Source organism: Uranotaenia lowii, chromosome 2, assembly GCF_029784155.1.
Source record: "Uranotaenia lowii strain MFRU-FL chromosome 2, ASM2978415v1, whole genome shotgun sequence".
In the NCBI taxonomy this organism is placed as follows: Eukaryota; Metazoa; Arthropoda; class Insecta; order Diptera; family Culicidae; genus Uranotaenia; species Uranotaenia lowii.
This window is the reverse complement of record NC_073692.1, coordinates 383,839,341-383,862,259: the sequence shown is the minus strand read 5'-3', so window position 1 is coordinate 383,862,259 and position 22,919 is coordinate 383,839,341. Positions and strand designations below refer to the sequence as shown.

Genomic DNA, 22,919 nt, shown 5'->3' with positions numbered 1-22,919 from the left:
CGTTTTTATTGCACTTCCACCACGAACGATGATGATGATGATTTGGAAGGCTGGACTGACAAATCAACGGCCATGCCTTCCATGGTGAACGAAAACGCATCTTATCACATTCATTCCGGACCCCGCCTTTGCCTGCCTTGGAGGGAAGGAATAGTTACTAGCTACTTAGCAATTCCGGTCAGGAACCGGGATGATTGGGGACCCCAATGAACCTCCACAGATCTCCGGGGAGGAGTGTCTGCTGATACTTACTTAATTCTCCGCATCACGTTCGTCGTGTTAGTAAAACATGTGCCATTTAGGGATCCCTGCTGTTGCAACTGATTCGTGATGCGCGATAACTTTTTCTTCGTGACGACGCGTAAATTTTGGGGCAAAGGGGATCTGGCTGGTCTGGAGGAGAGTATTTTTATTACAATTTTGACTCCAAACCACACGATCCTCGGCTACCGAATTAAGCAGCAGACGTTGGAATGGTCTTTGGAGAAAATCCCGTTTTATGTTTTATTGTTTCTTTGGATTTTTTTACCTTTAAAAGTTTAAAAAAATTCAAAGTCGATTTTATGGTCTGAAGCAAAGTTGTGGTCGAGGTCAGTTGTAACTATTTTTGAACCTTGAGCGAAGACGTACTGATGTGAAGTTTGTTCACCTTTGGTTCATCATTTTTAGAGTAATTTATATGCAGTATCTGGAAAAATGTTTGCTCACAGAGACATTGACCTTCTTCTCGAAAACCTTAATTTTTTTAAGCGAAACCTTAATAAGATGCGAAAAACATTTGCCAGTTATATTTGCTCCCATTTTTTAAAGTTATTTTTTGATTAAAATTTTTTCCAATTTATCAATAAAATGTTATTGATTTGATGGTTTGTCCAAAAAAGTCCTCTATGGAGACAGTTGGAACAGTTTTCAAATACTTTAAAAAAGAGCACTTCGGATGGGCTTTACTTCCCTTTATTGAGAACAAGTAGGATTCCAGAAGTGATAGAAGCTATTTTCAGTAAAAGATTAAAAATGATACGGCGCCAATCATGGCGAGAGTATATCATATTTATCGGCCTTCAGATCAATCATAAATCTGCTTTATAAACCATTTTAGAATCGAATCTCAACCATGGAAAAATTTTGAATTGACTCTCCGGACAAGCCAGGATAAATCTGGGCAACCTGCATTGCTGAAGTGAGAGTCGCTTATAATCCAGGACTTCTTTTAGAAATTCTTTTTAAGATGATTAATCTTGGTTTTTTTGCCTGGATTTGAACACAACCAAATTTTGGACAAACAAAAAAATTGTTTAATATTTTTAACCCCTGTTCCAATAAAAAGGGGATTTTCGAACAAATTCCGTACAACATGATTATAAGCAAGTTTTGACAAAAAAAAGGTATTTCAATGAATTAAAAGACTCCCTTATTTCAAACCAGCGTGTCCCATACAAAAGCCATGTGATTAACGTTAATTTTGAAATATTTTCATGTGGTTCTTATGAAATGACAAACAGTAGTGAATTTTGAAATAACGTTGATTTATTGCATAGGAAAACCTCTCTGTTGAAGGACTTCCATACAACATTTATGAGAAATATAACACAACTTTAAATATTTTAGAGCAATTTTAACAGTTTTGGCAACTGAGGAAACCATTTTATTTGTAGCATTTGAGTTGGTTATTTTTTGACCAACGTTTGACGCTAATTTCAATTTCATATATGTATGTACTTACTTTCTCATAGTTCTTCATTTGTCATTTGATAAGGTCATTTTAAATCTCAACTCATCATGAACATTGTTTAGATTTTATGATAAACTGTATTTCAAAATGGATAGTTCCCATACAAACCACGTCACAACTAAAATAACACAAGTTAACAAAATTCACATTTGTCCGAGGTGCACAGAATTTAAGAGCTGATTTTGACATAAGTCAAAACGTTTTGCAGTCTTTAGCAAATTGTTAAAAAAATTAAAATTATAAAATAAAAATACAAAACCGTCATTTAGCAATGTCAAAATTAGTTACAGTTTTTTCTATTAAATTCTAGAAAAGTGTGGCATTTTATTTTATTTCAAACCAATGCACAATGGGGAAAAAAGTGTATATACCGCAAAGAAATTCAATACCTTCCCTTCTACACTGACCAAATTTATGAAAAAATACTTTCCTATTTTGAAAATGCCCGGATAATCGATTAGACATAGTTTCAGAGGCAGCACTAACTTACGAACAGATATGTAGTGTAATTCCCCTATATTTTGTAAACAATCCAGAAAAACACTGGTTTGGACTAAAAAAGTTTGAACAAAAACAGACCAATCTTGTGTTATTTTTCCTGAGGAATCGAATGAAGACTGTTTAACACCACACGTTTCGAAAAATAATGTTATGGCTGATTTTACCCTCGATTCCGCTATATTTATCAATTAATAATGGAAAAAGTGAGTTCGGACTCGAGAATTTTGAACCAAATTAGACCTCTTTATAAGATTTTTTCCAACTCTCCACACGCATCAGAAAATAGAGAAATTGTCGTTTTTCTCCCAATTTCCCAACATTTTTAATATAGTTCAGACAAAGCTTTTTCAGGCTGGAAGATTTTGGAACAAATGGGACCTATCTAATGTGTTTTTTTTTTGGGAAATCGAATGAAGGTTGTCTGAGCCGCTGCACGCATCAGAAAATGGAGTAAGATACGGCTGTTTTTATCCTCAATTCGAAGGGCAATTTATTCAGAAAAAAACATGTTCGAACTTGAAAATTTAAAACCAAATGAGATTTTTCCTCTCAATTCTCCTATATTTTTCAAATAGTTCTGCCATTAATCCTTTTTCCGAAGCGTGCGGTGACTCAAATAGCCTTTATTCGATTCCTCGAAAAAAAAAGATCTCATAAGATAGGTCTAATTTTATTCAAAATTTTCCAGTACGAACAAGCTTTTTCTGATCTATATTAAAAATGTAGGGGAATTGAGGTTAAAACAGCCATAACTCTATTTCTCAATGTGTGCGGTGGCTCAAATAAGGACTGTATTCGGGAAAAGGCAACACTTTCAATTGTGAATAACTTTTGAACGGATGGATGAAAATTTATGAAATTTGTAGTGATACCGCCTAGGAACTAAACTTTTACATGTGCAAAATTATGTGGAGATCTGTCGATTAGTTTATGAGATAGTGTCTAATGAATAAGTTCATTGACTAAAATGTTTGGGCAACATATGTGCCATCTATATTGCACACTATGAACTATCATTTTTCTAAATCAAGGCTATTTTTGTTGACGTTTTTCATTTTCTGGACCTAGGACCTTCAGAATAACTCCAAATTTTCTATTTTATCGGAGTTACGACAAGTGTAGCAAATTGTCATCAACAGAGTACTAACTTTGAAAGCCCTTTGAAAGTGCTATGGGAGAAAAACGGTCACTTTTGAAGGCATTTTTTAATATATTTGGCCGTTAATTGTGCCAATCATTATGTATCACTTATCGATTTGTATCTTCCACGGATCGTCAGCCAAATTAAGTAATAGCAAAACAATTTTAATTTTTTTCTTCTCCGGAACATTCAGGCTAGGCTTTTCAATCAAAAAATTCTGACGGGAGATTCCCCAAGTCTCCGCTACGAAGTTCGTATCGATTTCCTTCACGAAATTTTTCAAAATTTAAACCTCCAAGCGGGTTTTCCATTTTTCGCACGATTTAATCACCGTATTTTGTTTATTTTATCGGTGGACAGCTTTTTTATCATTGTTGGGTTTGTTTGGTCTGTTTTTTTGTTTGTTGGGCGAATCAGACAGAAAAAATGACCTGCTTTACCACTTCTCCAATTGAAAGGTTCAGATGCAAAGCGCCATCTGAAAGCCCCTAACCATCCATACTTTCAAAGAACTAATCATTCTTACTTTTTTCAAATTTTAGCTCACTATTAGATCCTCTAGAACATGGGTGGCCAACATTTTCAGCAGACGGGCCGAATATCAGAAATGAGATTAGCTAGCCGGCCAGACAATTTTTTTTTATATCATTAAAAACTAAAACAAAATATAACCAATTTTTTAAAACGCTATAAAAATTTAGAAATTTTAGGGAGTCCACAGAAAAAAAAAATAAATATTTAATTTATAACCCAAAATGAACATAAGACTGCTGCAAGGTTTGTGTTGAAAATTTTTAATTGCTTAATATTTACCACACCTATTTTTTTTTTGGTTTTCACAGCCAATAAATACCTTTAATTTTAGGAAGCGGTTCATTCAGATTTAGCACAACAAGCTTCAATATTGTATGGGATAGCAAAATTTTTCATTCGTAAATGGCCAGAGATGTTGAAAGTCTAAAAATATTTAACGTTGATTTGTTTCTGTATTGGATTTTATGTCGAAATACCATAAACAAAATTTGTACACCAAGAAAGATATTTGATATTGTACAAGAATAAAATTTCAAAATATTTTGTTTCTTTTAAGCATTTCTGGCTGCATTTTAAAGGTTTTTATCATAGTATAAAAAAATCCCAAAAAAATGTTTGAGTTTGTTTGTTTATAGAAACTTGGCTAAAAATATCATGAGATACGCTAACAAGCAAAACTTTAATTTTTTAGCTACTTAAATTAGGTCAATTTTTTTTATTTTCAAATTATTCAAATTTTTAAATAAATGAAAAAAACCCATCCCAAGTTGTTATGACCAAACTTCGCGCCACTTTATAAGTTTTTTGTTTTGAAAATTAACAATTTCGAAGCTTACGATTTCTTTAAATAAGTCAAGTGTAAGTAATGAAAAATAAGAACTAAAGAAATGAAGGATGGTCTCCTGGAACAGGTCTAATGATTGATTTATAATCGGTTTTTTTTTAAATAAAAATTTTATCAAAAAAAACAATTTCTTTGGAAAAATATATTTTCAAATAAGTAGTCTGAGGAAATTTACAATACTAAACTGGGTCTAGTTAAAATCAGAAATTAAATAGTTTTTTTTAAATTTTAATGACTATAGTTCTGTCTGTTGTAATTAAACAAAAAATATTAAATTTTAAACATTTCCAGAGCAGAGTTTCTTTATTTAAAAAAAATTACAAAGTTGAAAATGTAGCTGGATAATCAAAGTTTATCAGAATTCAGAATCGTTCAGAATCTTCATAGATTTTGTTCATGTAGGAGAGAACACAAACAAGTAATTTCCATCAAGGTGGTTGTCTCTATGTAGACGTTTCTACGCAAGAATGTCACACTAGAGACAACTCTATAAAAAAGGCAAATATTATTAAAAAAATGTTTTAAAATGAATTTTAGCTGTTTAATTTAATGTTATTCATCTAAAATAATACTAAAATAGTGGGAAGGGGAGGAGCGAAGAGCCTTTAGTGATTTACATAGAGAAAATTTCAAACGGAAATATAGTTGAAATTTCAGTCGCGTTTTTCTCGTTTGCATACTTTTTCAAATGGGATAATTCTGCTTGGAACGGCAGTAAATCATTTTTATACATTTTACGGTATAAAACAAAACTTGACAGTTTTTTAAAGAGATTTTAAATCTACAGAATGCATTCGTCTCCAATTAATACTTAACAGTCTGATAATGCCGTGTATGGCAGATTGCGCAAATATTTTATTTACAATAAAAAGAACTTTGGTCTTACCTTACTCCCTAGTGGAACCTCCACATCGAGAGATCTCAAAGTGCTATTAGTTTGACCGATAGAAATGAGAAATATGGTTAGCAACATCTCTAATATTCTAGCGATCTTTCAAGCCTAGAAACAAACCTTTTACGGGTATTTTTTCGTATTTCTATCGTAGAATGAATGCATTCGCTTTTAAGAACAACCTTCTCTAAAATTACCTAAGTAGATACAGTAGACTGAGTCGATTTGAGGTCATTTTGGAATTACGCAAACCCTGGGTTCTAAAAAGCTTCGTTTTGGCTCAAAACTGATCCATGATTTTTTGCAGAATTTTTAAGAAACGTTTACATGAGTAATTTTTAAATTATAGGTTTGTATGGAAAAATTGAATATTTTGCACTGAAAAATCAACATCATTTTTGTTTCTTACGTGAAACCAAGCCTGCTTATGGTTTTTGTACCAATTTATAAATTTTCTAGAGGAACTTTGTCGAAGACCATAGCTTCGTATCTTATTAGCCAAAAAAGTTATTAGCTGTTTAACAGGGGTATGCCTTTTGGTATTGATAAACAATAAATTCATAAACAATAAACAATAAAACCATTAGCGGGCTCGGTTCCACATGAGAAACAAAAATGATGATGAGTTTTCAGTACAATATATTCAATTCTCCCATGCAAACTTGAAAGTTCAAATTTACTCATGTAAACGTTACATGAAAATTCTGCCAATAATCATGGATTAGTTTTGAAACAAAACGAAGCTTTTTAGACCCCAGGGTTTGAAAAATTCAAGAATGACTCCAAATGGACTCAGTCTAATATAAAGGTGCGCCATCAGGATGTATCCGTTTTCAAAGTCGAATAACTCCGCAATATTTCAGTCGATGTTCATAAACAAACAAGATTCTTTCAGGATATTTTATGTCATTTATTCGAAACCAATTTTAGTATAAAACGCCGATCAAATGACCACCTCCATTTGACCCAAAAGCAGCTCCTTTGCAGCCATTCTGCATAACATTGACAAACATTTCGAGCTTTATAGCGTTATTTAGTTCGTAGAATAGCTTTAAGTTGATCAATAGTTTTTGGTTTGCTGGCGTAAATTTTACTTTTAAAATTGAATCCGTAGAACGACGAGGCCAGCTAAAATCATCATTTTTTGAGACAACGATTTTTTACTATAAGCATGCACAGTTTGTATAACTGAAAAACCGTTTTCGATCCAAAACACTACAAATTCAGCGCGTTATTTTGGTCTGTATCGATATCGACTAATATCTAAAATGGCATTTCGAAATGGTGTTTATCTGTCGAAATCGGCTGAAAAATGGCGGAGTTATTCGACGTTCAAATTCGGATACATCCTCATATGGCACTCCCAGTATTCAAATGAGCCTAACACAAGGTATAACTTCAAACTTCGACAAATTAATTCTGAAAGATCAGTTTTAAGAAACTATTTGATAGTTTTCTGAAAAAATGTAAGCCTAAAACGTTGAAATTACCCACAATAAAGTGAAATGCTGCACTTTCTTCGGAACAGAAAGCAAAGCGCTATATTTTTTTTTTGCTGCCAATAACAAAACCTCACCTTCAGTGGTTGATAAGGGTTATACCGTGGCTCTTATCTCTTATCGCCAATCACCTATCACTGACTTCAGCAGCGATATCACATCACTGAATGGTATTTATCACCCTCCCCAGTAGCAAAGCTTGGTCGCACAACTGTGTCGTGTGGATGTTATTTTTTCAACACATATGGGAAAATATGTGAACTCTTTTTAATTTTTTTTTTTAAGAATTGGAATGATAAAATTGGATTTGAAAACAGAACAGAAAAAAACACTATTCAAATTTTAAATTTTCAAACTTACATTGAATGTTATTTTCCTGTGGAAATCCGCCGAGCAGCAGCAACAACAGCACCGGAAGCGCCGCGATTCCATCGAAAACCGGAAGTGGTCCGCAGTGATGTCTCCGTTTGGCGACGTTACCCGGGGTACGCGTTGTTAAACGCGTAGAAATCTTCCGAGACCCCCGGGCCATTTCTTCATTCTTCGCCGTGTTCGGGGTTTAGCGCTTTCCTCGGTGGGAATTCCTGCGCATAGCCACCAATCACTAATCCTATCGTTCTATCTGAGCTTGTTAGCTTCGCTTAATCACTTATGGAGGAGGGATAGGAATTAAGAGAAAAATTAAATCGAATCACACAAACGATTTCCTTCTTGCTGGTCGCTCACTTTTCAAAACTTAACCCCCTCAAATATACAAAACCCATCATCGCACTTCTCAAAACGAATAGATATAACAAGCTGGAGCGCACACACACGATCTTCTACACTTAACCGGTCATCGAACGTCTTGTGAATATTATTGGAAGCTTGTTATAGGTCGCTATTGTCGATCGACGATGATCGATACTCAACAAACGAAAACACCAAGACCATCGGAGATCGGATCCGGGAACCGGGAAACAGCAATAACAAAAACGACGGCGGGTTCAGCAGCTGTGTTTTGTTGAAGATGGCAAAGGCCTTACGAGCTACGATGAAGACGACTGCACGGAACTCCGATCTTTCCAATGGTACAATAACGACTCTCTCTTGAGAATCTTCCTTTTGGCTGGCTGACTGGCACTACACAGTATGGGGGATGACGATTCTGTCCCAGTCTGGGTCTCCTCCATGCCCAAGATCCCAGCCACCAGACCTTATTCTCTCATTTCTTGCTTCCTCCTTCTGCTTCCAGACCAGAGTCGGCCGAGGTTTGGCAACGTGAGTGAGTACGGTAAGCCAGTAGCAACAAGCAGACCGGACCGGTTCGTCTTATTCTAGATTTCTCCACTGACTGGCTGGCTGACTGGCTGAATCTGGTGCCAGGAATACGGGCCGGGCCGAAGTATCTGCAAAGTGGAGAAAGAAAGAAAAAAAACGCAACCATAATCAGTCAGTATGTTTTGAGTTTGCTATCGGGTTGTATGAGTTTGGTTGGGTATCATGCTTAGGTATAGGTATCGGTCCGCGCGCCAACAGAGTGTAAAATGAATCAATAAAAACAGCTCCGGCCTAAGTTCGGAGTCAGGTCTCGTCAAAATACGACCAATGTTCCTGGTACGCACAGTGGAACGAAGTCACTCGGTAATAGGATTAAAACACAACACACAAATCTGTTAAGGGGATTTTTGGTTCGAATGTTTTTTTTTTTTGTATTTCTACTTGGAAGGTTGGTTGGTTGTTGTTTTTGGGAACTAAGTAATACTAATCGTTATTACAGTTTCGAATTGGGTTCCGGAGTTTGGATTATGTTTTCGAAACAAGCCGCATTAGCCACACGTACCGTTGCCGGCTTAACTACACTCAGCCGAAAAAGGAACGTTAAATTTACCTGGATTTTCACGTAGCCACTTGTTACGTGAATTTTTGCTTGGTTTACATAAAACACTTAGGAGTTAGTAAAGAATCACTTGATCCTTACGTGAAATTCACATAGTTGAATGCTGTCAAAATAAAGACACATTCGATTTACGTGAGAATCCAGTGAACCGTCAAATACAGAGGGATTTCGTGTATTCTATTTGATGTTCACGTAAACCTTAATGGCTCATTCACGTAAAATCTGTGTGAAGGAATACAGTTCTCAATATGGCGCGGATCAGGCAGTTGGTGCATGAAGACCAAATAAATCTGAGTGATGGAGAAGCTGATATTTATTTCGTAAGTAACAAAATTTTGTTGTGTGGTTGCTATTTACATTTTTGTTTTTTTTTCCACAGGATTTAAAATTGAGGCAGCTGAGGCGGCAACCATTAAAGAGGCAAAACAAATGCCAAATGGATTGTAAAAAGTGGCAGGAAATGAAATGAAAATTGGATGAAGTGAATTGTAGAAAGTGTCAGGAAATGGAAAGTGCCAGAGCAATTGTAATTTTGTCGAACAATAAAGTTTACTTTCAAAATCAAATCATTTTTAGTTAAAATATCCGGAAAAACCTCCTTATACGTCAATATTATAATAAAATCTACGTGAATCGTATCAGAACGAATGCCTAGCCACATTTGTCCTACGTTGATTTCACATTCAACTCATATGAAAATTACGTGAATTCTGCTTGCTGCGCGAGCTCTGTTTGCTACCTGAAATTCACGTAGGTTTCACGTGATTTTCATGGTGGCAAAAATCCAGGTACATTTTCACGTAGCGTTCATGTGAAGAATTTTTTCGGTGTAGGTAGGAAACGGCTTTAAGTTTATTTCAACTTCATTTCAACCAATGTGAACAATGTCTGCTCCTGGCTTAGAAAATGTTTGATGTTCAATTTTAAAATATTGATTGAGTTTAACCTTGACAGTGTTTTGGATCGTATTGACATCAAATCCTTAATTTTCAAATTTTTGAACATGACTTTAATCATAACTAACGGATCTAACTGGTTTTAAATTCCTAATGATAATAACTATTCCGGTGTACAGCAAGGCCCTTAGCTTAAACCTCTTCTTTTCATACTGTTTGTAAATGACATACTCAGGCTCAGCTAATCCAAGTTACGTAGCAAACCAGTACACAATGTGCAAAAATTTCTTTTGTGGTTCTCTCAAACCCAAACTCCTACATACACTAAGGTTTTTTTCAAGGTTATTTGCACGGTTTTCACATGAGACAAGAACGCTAAGACCTGAAATCTGAGACATGATAAATTAGAGCACTTCTCAAGTCTTACTAGTAATTTCGCACTTCTTAGGGACCATTAAAATATTTCGTAACGCATCAGAGGGGAGGAAGTATAGCAGTTTGTTACGCTTTGTGGATTTTAGATAGAAAATCTGATGGGAATTCGTTACGAAAGGGGAGGGGGATGGGTCGAAAATTATTGAAAAATGGCGTTACGTAATATTTGAATGGCCCTTCCGTCCACGCACGTCTCACGTTTAAAGCCGTACGTCTCACACTTTTTTCTCACGTCTCATGTCTCATTGATCGCAACTAACTTCTCACGTCTCACGTCCTTAGACTAACGTCCTTCTAACGCCTCATATCTCAGCTAACATGAAATTGTATTGGAAATTGTGATTTAACTCGTTTATAAAGATATTTTCAAATACCATCATGGAAATGTTCCTATGGAGTGAAGCATTTACGACACGTTTTGCCCAAAAACAAGTTGAATCGGACTAATGATAAGCAAGTTTGTAAATATGTTGCCAAAAGTTACCAAATATAACGATTTAACGATTCGATTTATCATTGAAGTGTAGTAATTAACTATGAATGGGCGTGGCTTCTATTGACACTCAAACGGGTCTCTTAATTTCGTTTATCGACCCGCTCGAAAAAAGATAATCTCAACTATACCCCCACAAATCAGACTCTACTCCAATAATGAACTTCCTTGGAGGTGGAATCATCGGTATAAGATCCTATGCCGGACCGGCATTAACGAGCTTTCTTATAACTGCCATTGCCCTTCGAGCGCAACAACATTGCATATGTTTGAAAGAAACCAAATAAAACATATCCCATATCCTACCACAAGACAATGTAGGATGAAAAAAGACAGCAATTATATTGTTGAATGATGTACCGAGCGCTGTGTGTATATGTAAACCAGTATTAGAAGATTTTTTTTTGTTTACATCCGACGACGGTAAAACACCGCCGGCCAAGATGAGCTGTGCGTATGTATGCAAACCCACCGGCAATCAATAGAAAACAGTTTCTAGTTTCCCATTCTTATCCCTTTTCCATCAAAGACGAAGGAGAATGAATAAAAAAAACACCAGTCAAACGGCAGACGTTCAATGCAGTGCGTTTTTTGGTAATCGGCGGTGACAGAAAGGCTGTGACAATAAACTTTCGTTTGCTAACCGACTCAGATGGTGCACTGGTTAAGAAATAGGACTGGTAAGCTGAGATGAGATGTTGCAGTAAATTTGATTCTCACTTTTTTTGGGATGGATTTCCAACAGGATGAAAATTTCATAAAATGTTTTTCTTGTTTCACTTGAATCACCACTAAGGCCATGCATCATTTTGCTTAGGAGCTCGAGTTATTAAGCCAGTATTGCTTTTTTTTAATTGTAGCGTTTCTGTTCTCAGGATGTATAGCAGCAAAATGAATCAAAATCTGTATGCAAGCAAAATTTTACTCATGCTGAGAACGCAACATTTAACATTTAACATGCATTTAAATGAAATTTTTAGAAACGCTGCTGGTGAACTGGCAACAAATCACAGACTTCCGACAATCTAGTTCTTCCCTTTTCGGAAATCCGTCGGAAATTTAGTGCGAGGAAATGTGATAATACTAACTAAACTAACTAACACCATGAATCTCGATGGAAAGAGATTTTCTTTGAAAAGATTCATGTTCGGACGATATATTGTTCTAGTTTGATAAAGAAAAGGAAGCTTGTAGAGATTTCTTAAACGTCGATTTTGTAAGGTTTGAAGTTTTTGGAGATTTTATTGAGATGCGCGTTCCCAAACTATTATAAGATAATTTAGCAAATAGTGAAGTAAATTTTCAGCAGATCGCATTTATTCACTCTTTGCTAAATAATCTTATAATAGGTACAAAGTTTCTTAATCTGCAGACTACACCACAGAGAGGAAAAATTTTTCTCTAAATTTTTTATGTGGCAATTCCAAGAAAAGGATTCATCTAAATTTAACCACAGATATTTAAAGTTTTTTACCTTGAGTATCACAAACTCGTTCAGGTGTGGGTCCCGGTGGGGAGGTAAAATTTTCCTGCTGTAATTAAAAAATGTACTTAGTTTTTTGTAATTTAATGAAAGAAAATTACTGTTCAAATACATGGATAACAATTGAAGGTCATGTTCAAGGTTATCGATAATTTCGATTGAGGATTTCCCTGTAAAGAAACGAGCTGAATCACCAGCGAATAACCTTGCTGTCTCCATTAGTGGAAGATTCTGTTTTTTTTTCCTGTTGGGGGGAGAGTCCATTGCGAACATTTAATTGATCTATTGTGGAATTAGCCCGCGTTACTATTTTTACTTTGCTATGCTTCTTGGTTGAAGTTGCAGTTGTTTACCGGTAGCACTACGAGCACACATATCTAGGTAGCCTCTCTAAGTTCCCTTGAGCAGATCCATCCATATACATGTGCTACATCTTTTACTACGTGTGCCAGGTTATTTTACGACTAGGATTCGATCTCACGATCGTTGGCTAAGAAGACAAAGACGCTATCCTCTAGGATCTGCTGACTAAAAGTCTTTAATAGGGCGGCGCTTATTTCCAAACTTTATTGAAACCTAGCTCCCAGGTCCCAATTTGGATCCAATCAATGATAAAACAATACTGACAAAGTTTAAGCTCATTCGGATAACTCTAAGGCGACCCTCAAAGACCTTCAAGTTTGTATGGAAAAAGTGGAAATTGTGGTATTTGTAGGGAAAATGTGAAAATTAAAAAAAAAAACGTTATTAAATCTTGCAAACTGCAGAACAAGTAAAACTTTGTGACGTAAAGAATTTAACGTGAGGAACAACTTTGTAGAAAATTCCAAATCATTTGGACGTACTTATAAAAAGTTACGGGGAAATTAGGTTTGCTTCGACTTTTCCATACATATTCATATAAAATCATGTTGGGATGTCTCAATGGTTTAGTATCTTCAATATGTTTTTTTATTTAATGATAAGCGCCAACCATTTCTAAACTAAAAACTACAATTGTACAGTGCTGCCAGATATTAATATGGGTTGATTTACGATGACGTGTTCTCCCTTTTGTGGTGACAGTTCGCACGTCCTGTTTACAAAATTTTACGAATGAGGAATGGGGTGCGGCGAAATTTTTCGTGTAGCTGCACGGTCAAGAAATTTAACTCAAAACTCAGTTTAAGGATAGCAAAACACCAAGTTCCATTTTGTTAATTAAATTTAGCGCATTTTTTGGTTTCTCATGTTTATCTCTTTGGAAATGAATAGATAGTTTAAATTTGTAAGAATTTCGAAAAGGAGGTTTGTTTATTAAAATATTTCAACATGTTTTCAAAACCCTTCTTCAACAAATTTGTTCTGGACCAACCCACTTTGTATTGAATATTCTGGGAAAGCGCGTCTATACTTGAAACAAAAAATCCCATCGAATGTCCAAATGTGAAAACTTCTAAAGAATTCGAATGTGCCGAACCGATTGTCCGGAAATTTCTTGTGTTATTTTGCAGGAAGCTGTAAAACAAATGCACATAAACGACATCTTTATTCAGGGACAGAAGAATCTAATATAGGAAAATACTCCGGTAAACCTTCCGAAAGAAAAGGCTGAACTATTATAAGTTTTTACGATATGATATTCTCGAGTAATAAAAATAACGTCAGATAGTTTAACCACTAATCACACTGATATGAGACTTATAGAACAAAATTCCTCTCAGTTTTTGGCTAAAAGCCTCCTATCGTCAACATTGCGCGGCAGCAATACGAGCATGAAAATTTTTCTGGTATCGACATTTTCGTTAATTTTTTAGCAGCGCCACAAATCGAAATCAAGTGTCCAGTCAGTGGTCAGTGGTTTAACTTTTAAGTTTATGTCCATTTATTCCAGCTGGATTAACAAACAAAATGATTGATTTTGCATTATTTTATACAAAAAACATCTAATTTTCGATTTTTATCGAATTTAAATGAAGTCGTTGTCTGATGTTTAATAACTTGACGAGTTTTCATAATTATCCTCAAACAAAAATACTGACGTGCAGAAGATTGCCTATGCAAGCAGAATCACATGATGGTTCATCTAGATTTCTAATGAAACATGTATATTTTCGGATAAGTAAAGTGGATCACTGGTGATACACTAGGAACAAAACGTACTTTTCTTCTTGCGAAGCTTTTCATCAAGACTCATGAAAATTATTCCGTCAAAAAAGAATTTCGCTTCAGGATAGTTACAAGGTTTCCGAAATACAGAAAAATCTGTAATGTCACAGAATTTTGAGCAAATTTTCACCACAGGATCTGTGTCACAGAACACAGAATTTTGAAATACATATTCGCAGATTTCACAGAATTTAAGAATTTTGAATGAATTTTGGTTTTGAATTTGAAATTAAATTTTTTTGGTCAGTGTAAAATTAAGATTTTTCTCCTTGAATTAGAAAAGTATGATAATATAGGTTATGTTAATTTATTTTTCCCAACTTGTAAAATGTTATAAAGAACCTGTTCCGACGCAGTCACAACGAATAGCGGTCCACATCAATGAATTACAAACAAAATACGAAGAAATACGATAATTCGAAAAATGTCAAGTGAAATATACATAAGGGAAGAAATAAGATGTAAATATTATACACAAAACATGAATTCACCTTACACTACTTCACATCACACCACACAGAAATGAATTGAATTACCAACACTGTACACTCACAACATACATAGATATAAGAAGTGAGAAACATCTGACGAGAAAGTGATACGTGAACTCAAACGCGCTAGAATTTATATGACATGTATTTATTATGCTTCAATAAAGTTCACTTTCTTAACCTAACTCGCGAGCGTCGGACGTTTTTTGCCACCGAAATTTCTCGTTCTCGACCTTTTGTTTCGCTCCGCCATCGCTGGTCAAATTGATGACCTAAGTTGTTGCTGCTCCTCCAGATTATTCGAGCCGTTTGGGACCCAATTCGTGGGACACAGACAACGGAATCCTACGTCCGTACAGAACCAATTTATTATGAATTGTCAATGAAATTAAAGGAAATAGCATCACAGAAAACCAACACAGAATATTTGGATTAAATCACAGAAAGTCAGATTTTTTTTTCTCAAAAACACATAATTTTTTTCGGCAACCTTGGATAGTTATTTCAACTGCTAAATGACCACATGTCTCGAAATATTTGTAAAAGTTCGTAATTTTTCCGAAAAATGGACTGTTTTGTTTTTCTGGCGCAAAGTTTCTGGCGCCGCCGTTGTTCAAACCAAAAATGAAAATGCTTAAAATTTTCGTAAATAGACTTCTGAGTGATGAGCATACCAAAGAAATATTTTGCAAAATAGGATCGTTTTAGTTTGTGATCAAGAAGGTGATGAAGTTCCATGTATTTTGCAATTGTTAAAATTATGCATCTTTTGTTCTAGAACTTTAGTTATAAATCAATATTAAATATTATATTAAACTAGCTGACCCGGTGTGCTTTGCTACACATTCCAAAAATAAATTTACTTTGTAAAAATCATTCAAATTTAGGTTTTTGTAAGCATTTTTTAAAGTCAAACCATCATGGTTCAGATCCAAAAACTTTGAAATGAGAGCTGCAGCTTGAGTTCCGAATTGCAATTCAAAGATGGTATATATTATTTACTTAAACTTGATCTCAAAATTTGTTTTTCATGATATGAAATTTGTACTCTATTTTTAAAGCTTCATAATGACTCAACTAATGTCAAAATTTGTGGATTTTCCACTTTTTTTTCCCAAAGTGGAAAGTTACGAACTTCCATAAAAGCATTTGTAACATTTGCAAGAAAAAATATATCTAGGTTGCATAACGCCCCACGTGCATAAGAAATATAGGTATGTACTTGGTTGAGAAACAGGCGCCTAATTTTTCAATTTTTCCAGCGATCAACGAACAGCTTTGGTTACTATTCACTTGCGACGACGTTTTCTTGACCATAGAGATGAAAAACAAACCCCTCAAAGAAAAGAAAATTTCTAAAAATGGATGTGACTTTTCAATTTCAGATTTTGGCAAAAATAATGTATTTGTTTTATTCGATCGGCAAAATGTCAATCTGGATCACATCTAGACGTCATTCATAACCATGTGCTGTACAATTGAGCTAGGAATCAAGTAAGAAAAAATTCACCTCAAGGCTCATATCGCCACCCCTTGCATTGAAAATATGCTTGGTTGAGAAATACGCGCCAAAATATTCCCACTGATCAGTATGCTATGCCATGGTTACTATTCTCACACGGCGTATGTTCGCGACGCCTCGACCATGGAGACGAAAAACAAACTGCTCAAAGAAAAAAAAAATCTCGAGAAAATGGATGTCATGACTTTAATTTGTTTCGAAAAACTACAAATTTTGTGTGGGAGCCCCCCTTCCCTTAAGTCGGATGGGGTTTTAACTATTATAGAAACCATCTCCGGCCCCAAAAACCCTCAGATGCCCATTTTGACGATGATCGGTTCAGTAGTTTCCGAGTCTATAGAGAACAGATAGACAGACAAACATTCATTTATATATATATATATATATATATATATATATATATATATATATATATATATATATATATATATATATATATATATATATATATATATATATATATATATATATATATATATATATATATATATATATATATATATATATATATATATATATATATATATATATATATATATATATATATATATATATATATATATATATATATATATATATATATATATATATATATATATATATATATATATATATATATATATATATATATATATATATATATATATATATATATATATATATATATATATATATATATATATATATATATATATATATATAATATAAATAAAATAAAATAATTAAAAAATATATTAATTTTTCTATTTTTAAAACGTGAAAAACCTCGTGGGAAGGAAAGGGGTAATAATACATCGAATATTTATTTGCCTCAGGACTCTCTTGAAACTGTTATTCAATGATAATGTTTGACAGTTGGGCAGATGGAATGACGGAACAAATTATAATTAGAAAGCAACAAATTAGTAACTTCCGTAGAGTCTCCATGTGGCCATTCATGATTCTGTCGAGAAGCTACATCCGAATCAATTGACCTACCAGGAAATATTTGGAAAGCAGCGTGAACATCTGAACCTGTTTTTGACATAGCAGAAAATTGTCTTATTTCGAGAAAACCTTTCAAAAAACCGTGTAAAATAACACCGTTTAAAAAAAAAGAATCCTTTTTGTATCTTTTCGAATTTGATTCCTCAAAGAAAAAAATCCTAAAGTTTTGGAAACGACTAAACTTTGTTGTCAAAGAAGAACTAATTTAGATTTCTGAAATCGCTTCAATATTCTTTGGAAGGCTTTCAACATTTCTGGATGTTTTATTTTCAAGATTTATAGTTCAGTAAAATGTAAAAAAATAGAAGAAATGAAAACATGTCTACAACTTTTTTCGCTTGGGCTCTTCTAAAAAGTTGTTCTTTGACTTTCAATCTTATATTTGATTAAGTTCAAAATTTTTTACAGTGTTGCCAGAATTATTTATAACTTTTTATTGATTTTTTTTTTCAAAAAATTTCAACTTGAAGGCGTTAGATGGTCGCCTAAGAAATGAAATATTGTCTATTAAAAACCTCGATATAACTAAGGGCCATCCTAGTTTATAGGGGAGAAGGGGGATAAATGATACCTTTTTCTTATCTTCACCATATCTTTTTGGAAAAAAAATCAGATTACCTTCTTATGCATTTTCTGACAGCGTTTAATTTCAAGATTATATGCTGCGATACCCCGTAGATGAACTAGAAGCGTTTTCGTGGGACTTAAAAAAATTGTGATATTTTGAAAGTTTAATGAGATTTGGTCTTAAATTAAAGGAGCATTTCGATAAGAGTTAAGATTAAAAAGTTATTAGGCTTTAAAAATGGGCTAACTTGTTTAACGGTGGTATTCTTCAGTGTTAATGAGGCGACGATATGTTCGACCGCCCCGATGAACTGTGAAGAATACCTTTCTTAAAAAATTAGCGTTTCCGAAAGAAATCGACCGACGGGAACCAAAGTTATTGATGAAAAACTGGTTTTTCATGTTTCTCCCGAACAAAATGTCCAAAATCCCATACAAACTTCTGGCTCGTTGAGCGACCCCTTCCCGTGATCTGATCTGGCCCAAATTTGGCATGAGATCTTGTACTAGAAAGATAATGTGATCAGGATTTGCGATGGATTCGCCACAACTGCACGTAGCATCCATTAGGATACCATTCCTAGTCAGATAAGCAGGAAGCCGTCTTGCGATCTAGTGTACACTGTCAAGATCCATGTAAGCTGAATAAAGGTTACTAATGGATTGATCCATGAGATAAGTGCTTTTAACGTGTCTTGTGAATAAAAATATTTTTTCACAAGTCTCACACCTTTTTCCTCAATTAAACATAGTTTAAATATCAGTGTTTTTCAATGCGGGATTTTAAATTTACGTATGAACTGAATAAAGGCCAACAATGAAAATTTTTGAGTTGTCTTGCGTGCGCTGTAGAAACTCATGTTCAAACATGAGAAGGGACTTTCAAGTGCTTTCTACGTGACTTGTTAGTAAAAATGTGTTTTTTTGTGAGTCTTTCAGTTGTTTCGTAAATTATTTTTTGAAATTTGAATACGAATTTAAAATTAGATTTATAAACAACTTACCTTGACACTTTCAGGATAACTGCGACCGGCGAAGTCTCGGTTCAGCCCACTGTGTGACTCTTCTCATAACAATTTTGAGCATTCAATAAAACAAACGAATCCGAATGTCCGGCACACACCAATAAGCAGCACAAGAATCAGACAGACGGGGAAAAAACACTTCGATTCGAACACGGCACTAAATTTGATGTATTTTCTTCTGCATAGGTTGGTCCGAATTCCGTGTTTGGAAAATCGTTCTTAAAACCGCGGAGCTCGTTAGCGCTCTCCACGAACACGTGCCAAGAATGTTATCTTTCACCCGCGTGTACAAATCACTAGCTATTTAGCAGCCAATTTATCTTCCAGAGGTTATTGAAAACACTTGCTTTTCTACTAACGATCGCTAGCTAGACCCCCAAACCAAAACCCAACAGACTAGTCACACATGTACGGTTTCCATCATCAGGTTGGACCTTTTTTTTTGGCCGGATTGCCCAGTTTTGTGGTGTTGTTTTTCTGTACACACAGCAAAGAGCAGCAAGGCACTTGACGAAGATACCAGACCGGGTTCTCTGGATACGTCACAAACACCAGCGGATTCGTTTGGTCCATACACAATACAGCGTCAGAAATCGAATCAGCGCGCTCGGCGCAGTCAGTTCACGTCTTCTTTATTCGGTGTTGAAAGTTCTCTGCACACAGATTTGTTATTTCGGTTTCGAGAATCAAAATACACACATTTCATTCACGCATACCGGCACACAAAGACGAGACGAGGAACGACAAAACACACGGCACGGGGCAATCGTCAAAATCACCAATCAAATTTACCAATGAGATGAAATACGGACCACTTAAATGTCCAAGCTTAACAACAATGCACAATGGAAAATCCCACAGCAACTAAACAACACACGGCATCTATAGATACTTGAACTAAACAATACAAGAAGACGGTTCAACACACAAACGTGTGATATCAGAAACGAATCAACCGAGATACGTGCTCTTTACTGTACGGTTCAATCTCAACTCAACTCAACGCAAAACGGAGCAGGCCGGTCGAGCTGAATAAACCTAATCAACCCAACGATGGGAGAGGAAAACTCAACAAGAGATGGAAAACTAACACACACTTGTCCAAGTAGCAGTGGAGCCAAACTCTCCAGAAACTGTCATTCGAAATTTTTTTGAGGTGAATATTTTTTATCTCTGACACACAGTAAGAGGTACCTTCGTAAACAAAACATTCTTTCAAAACGAACGCCTTTAAAAAAAAATTCTTACATGAAAAAGAAAATTTGGAATTTAAATTTTACAACTTCAGATTCATTTCAAACACTTTGCAACTCAGTTTTGTAAATAAAAATTGTGGGCAGAGATGCCAATGTGCCTGATTTTTCAAGATTTGCGTGATTCTCTGAGACTACGTCTGACAACCTGATAAGCAATTGTATCTACCTGAATTTTGATAGAAAGCCTGATATTAGTGAAGTGATGAAAAATGGGTAGTAAGGACTACCAAAAACCCGATTTAATACACTTATCAGTGGATTGGAGGCTTTCTTACAGAGTGTCAATTATCTTTGGAAATAAATGACACAATAATGAATTCCTTATTTCTGAATTATATATTATTAATCTATAAAAAAGATTATGATTAAAGAAAATCGATAGCAAAAATTACTAAACTCAATATAGTAGGCCAGTACGTTTTTCGGAGGATAAGCGAACCTATATTCAACGAGTTCATTTACTATCAAAATATTTCAAACTGTTCAAGTTTGAGAGCCACATTTCTCGACGCTCACTAGTGGCCAAGGGCTTAGCCTCCTAAACACTCATGCTAGATGGCGTGGGATCGATTCTCTGCTGTTTGATGAACTTTATGTCAAATTGTCGATCGCCTCTGTAATTAATTTAGCGATTGCTGGCTACTGCTGCTGAGCGAATGGCTACCTTTTTTGGAGCCAACGTAAGCATGATATGTTCTATGGAATAGAAATTTTTTAAACAATTTTGTTTTTTTTTTTGTTTTGAGATATGACCTACAGGAAAAAAAAATCCAATTTTTTGATACTAAATTCATCAAAATCGTGAAACCTAGAATAGGAGATAATGTGGTAAGAACGTTTTAAATGGAACATACAAATTCACGGACATCATCGTAATTCGTCGAGCTGAGTCGATTGGTATATATAAAGTGGGTTTTTGGACCCTTAATTAATGATATCCCCAACTGACCGTTCGCTATGCCTTTCTGTAAGAAAGTCAAAAAGGTCATCACTCCGAGCGAAATTTCCGTTACTTCGACGTATCCTGATTTTTATTTCACCAATCCCTGATTTAAAAAAAAAACTGTTGGCAGCCCTGAATGGGGGTGAAGAGAGAGAAAAACCCATGATGGTGTCCGTGGAAAATCGCACGCAACGCAAGGATGGAGGGAGATGGAAGATGAGAATGAGGACGAGAGATAGATGTTGATGTTAGAGGAAAAACAAGAGAGCACAGTAAATATTGAATCTCGCTCACTGAATAGAAGAAGGAGAAGGAAGGAACGGGGAAATCATCATTCAACTTTTCGATGGCCGGAGTTTTGTTATGGAATTTGTTCGATGGTGTTGGTGTGATGCCCACTTGAGGCCCACTATGATTTGGATGGAGCGAAATAGCACAACTGTCTTATGTACAAAATAAACAAAAAGACCATCTAAGTTAAAAAAAAGAATACAACAATAAAACTAAAATTAAAGACTTTGCTTAAAACAATGCTGCTCATCACAATTTAAAAAGTTATACCTTTTGCGCTAACATCAAACATCAAATGACTTACAAATGAGGAAACACAAAAAGTGATTTTTGAGATGTCCATTTTGTTCATTTTTGTCATTTTTGACATATTTGCCGTTTTTATCATTTTGATATTATTGACATTTTTTTTATTTCGGTTTTCATTGTGATTTTTGTAACCTGTAAATATTTTGTCAGTAGCCTAATTTTTGTGAGATTTCCGTATTTGTCATTTTGACATTTTTGTCATCCTTGCAATTTATGTCATTTTTGTAATATTTGTAATTTTTGAATTTTTTGTAATTTGTGTAATTTGTGTAATTTTTGTAATTTTTGTAATTTTTGTGATTATAGTAATTTTCTGTAATTTTTGTCATTTCTGTCATTTCTGTCATTTCTGTCATTTCTGTCATTTCTGTCATTTCTGTCATTTCTGTCATTTCTGTCATTTCTGTCATTTCTGTCATTTTTGTCATTTTTGTCAATTTTGTCATTTTCATCTTTTTTGCAATTTTTGTCATTTTTGTCAATTTTGTCATTTTTATCTTTTTTGTCATTTTTGTCATTTTTGTCATTTTTATCAATTTTGTTATTTTTGTCATTTATGTAATTTTTGTCATTTATGTAGTTCTTCTCATTTATGGCATTTTTGTCATTTTTTGTCATTTTTTTCTTTTTTTGTCATTTTTGTCATTTTTGTCATTTTTGTCATTTTTGTCATTTTTGTCATTTTTGTCATTTTTGTCATTTTTGTCATTTTTGTCATTTTTGTCATTTTTGTCATTTTTGTCATTTTTGTCATTTTTGTCATTTTTGTCATTTTTGTCATTTTTGTCATTTTTGTCATTTTTGTCATTTTTGTCATTTTTGCCATTTTTGTCATTTTTGTCATTTTTGTCATTTTTGTCATTTTTGTCATTTTTGTCATTTTTGTCATTTTTGTCATTTTTGTCATTTTTGTCATTTTTGTCATTTTTGTCATTTTTGTCATTTTTGTCATTTTTGTCATTTTTGTCATTTTTGTCATTTTTGTCATTTTTGTCATTTTTGTCATTTTTGTCATTTTTGTCATTTTTGTCATTTTTGTCATTTTTGTCAT

General features: G+C 34.4%; 1 protein-coding gene across 1 annotated transcript in view; it reads right to left on the bottom strand.

The window, feature by feature from the left end:
* Nucleotides 1-20,048, bottom strand: part of LOC129748336 (low-density lipoprotein receptor-related protein 6) — a 168,146-nt gene extending 148,098 nt beyond the window's left edge. The window contains exons 1-2 of the mRNA XM_055742900.1: nucleotides 19,049-20,048; nucleotides 7,504-8,531 (exon numbers count right to left, since the gene is read on the bottom strand). Coding sequence (XP_055598875.1) covers nucleotides 7,504-7,675 — 172 coding nt within the window. The 5' untranslated portion in view covers nucleotides 7,676-8,531; nucleotides 19,049-20,048. The remainder of the gene's footprint in view (nucleotides 1-7,503; nucleotides 8,532-19,048) is intronic.
* Nucleotides 20,049-22,919: the final 2,871 nt, after the last annotated feature.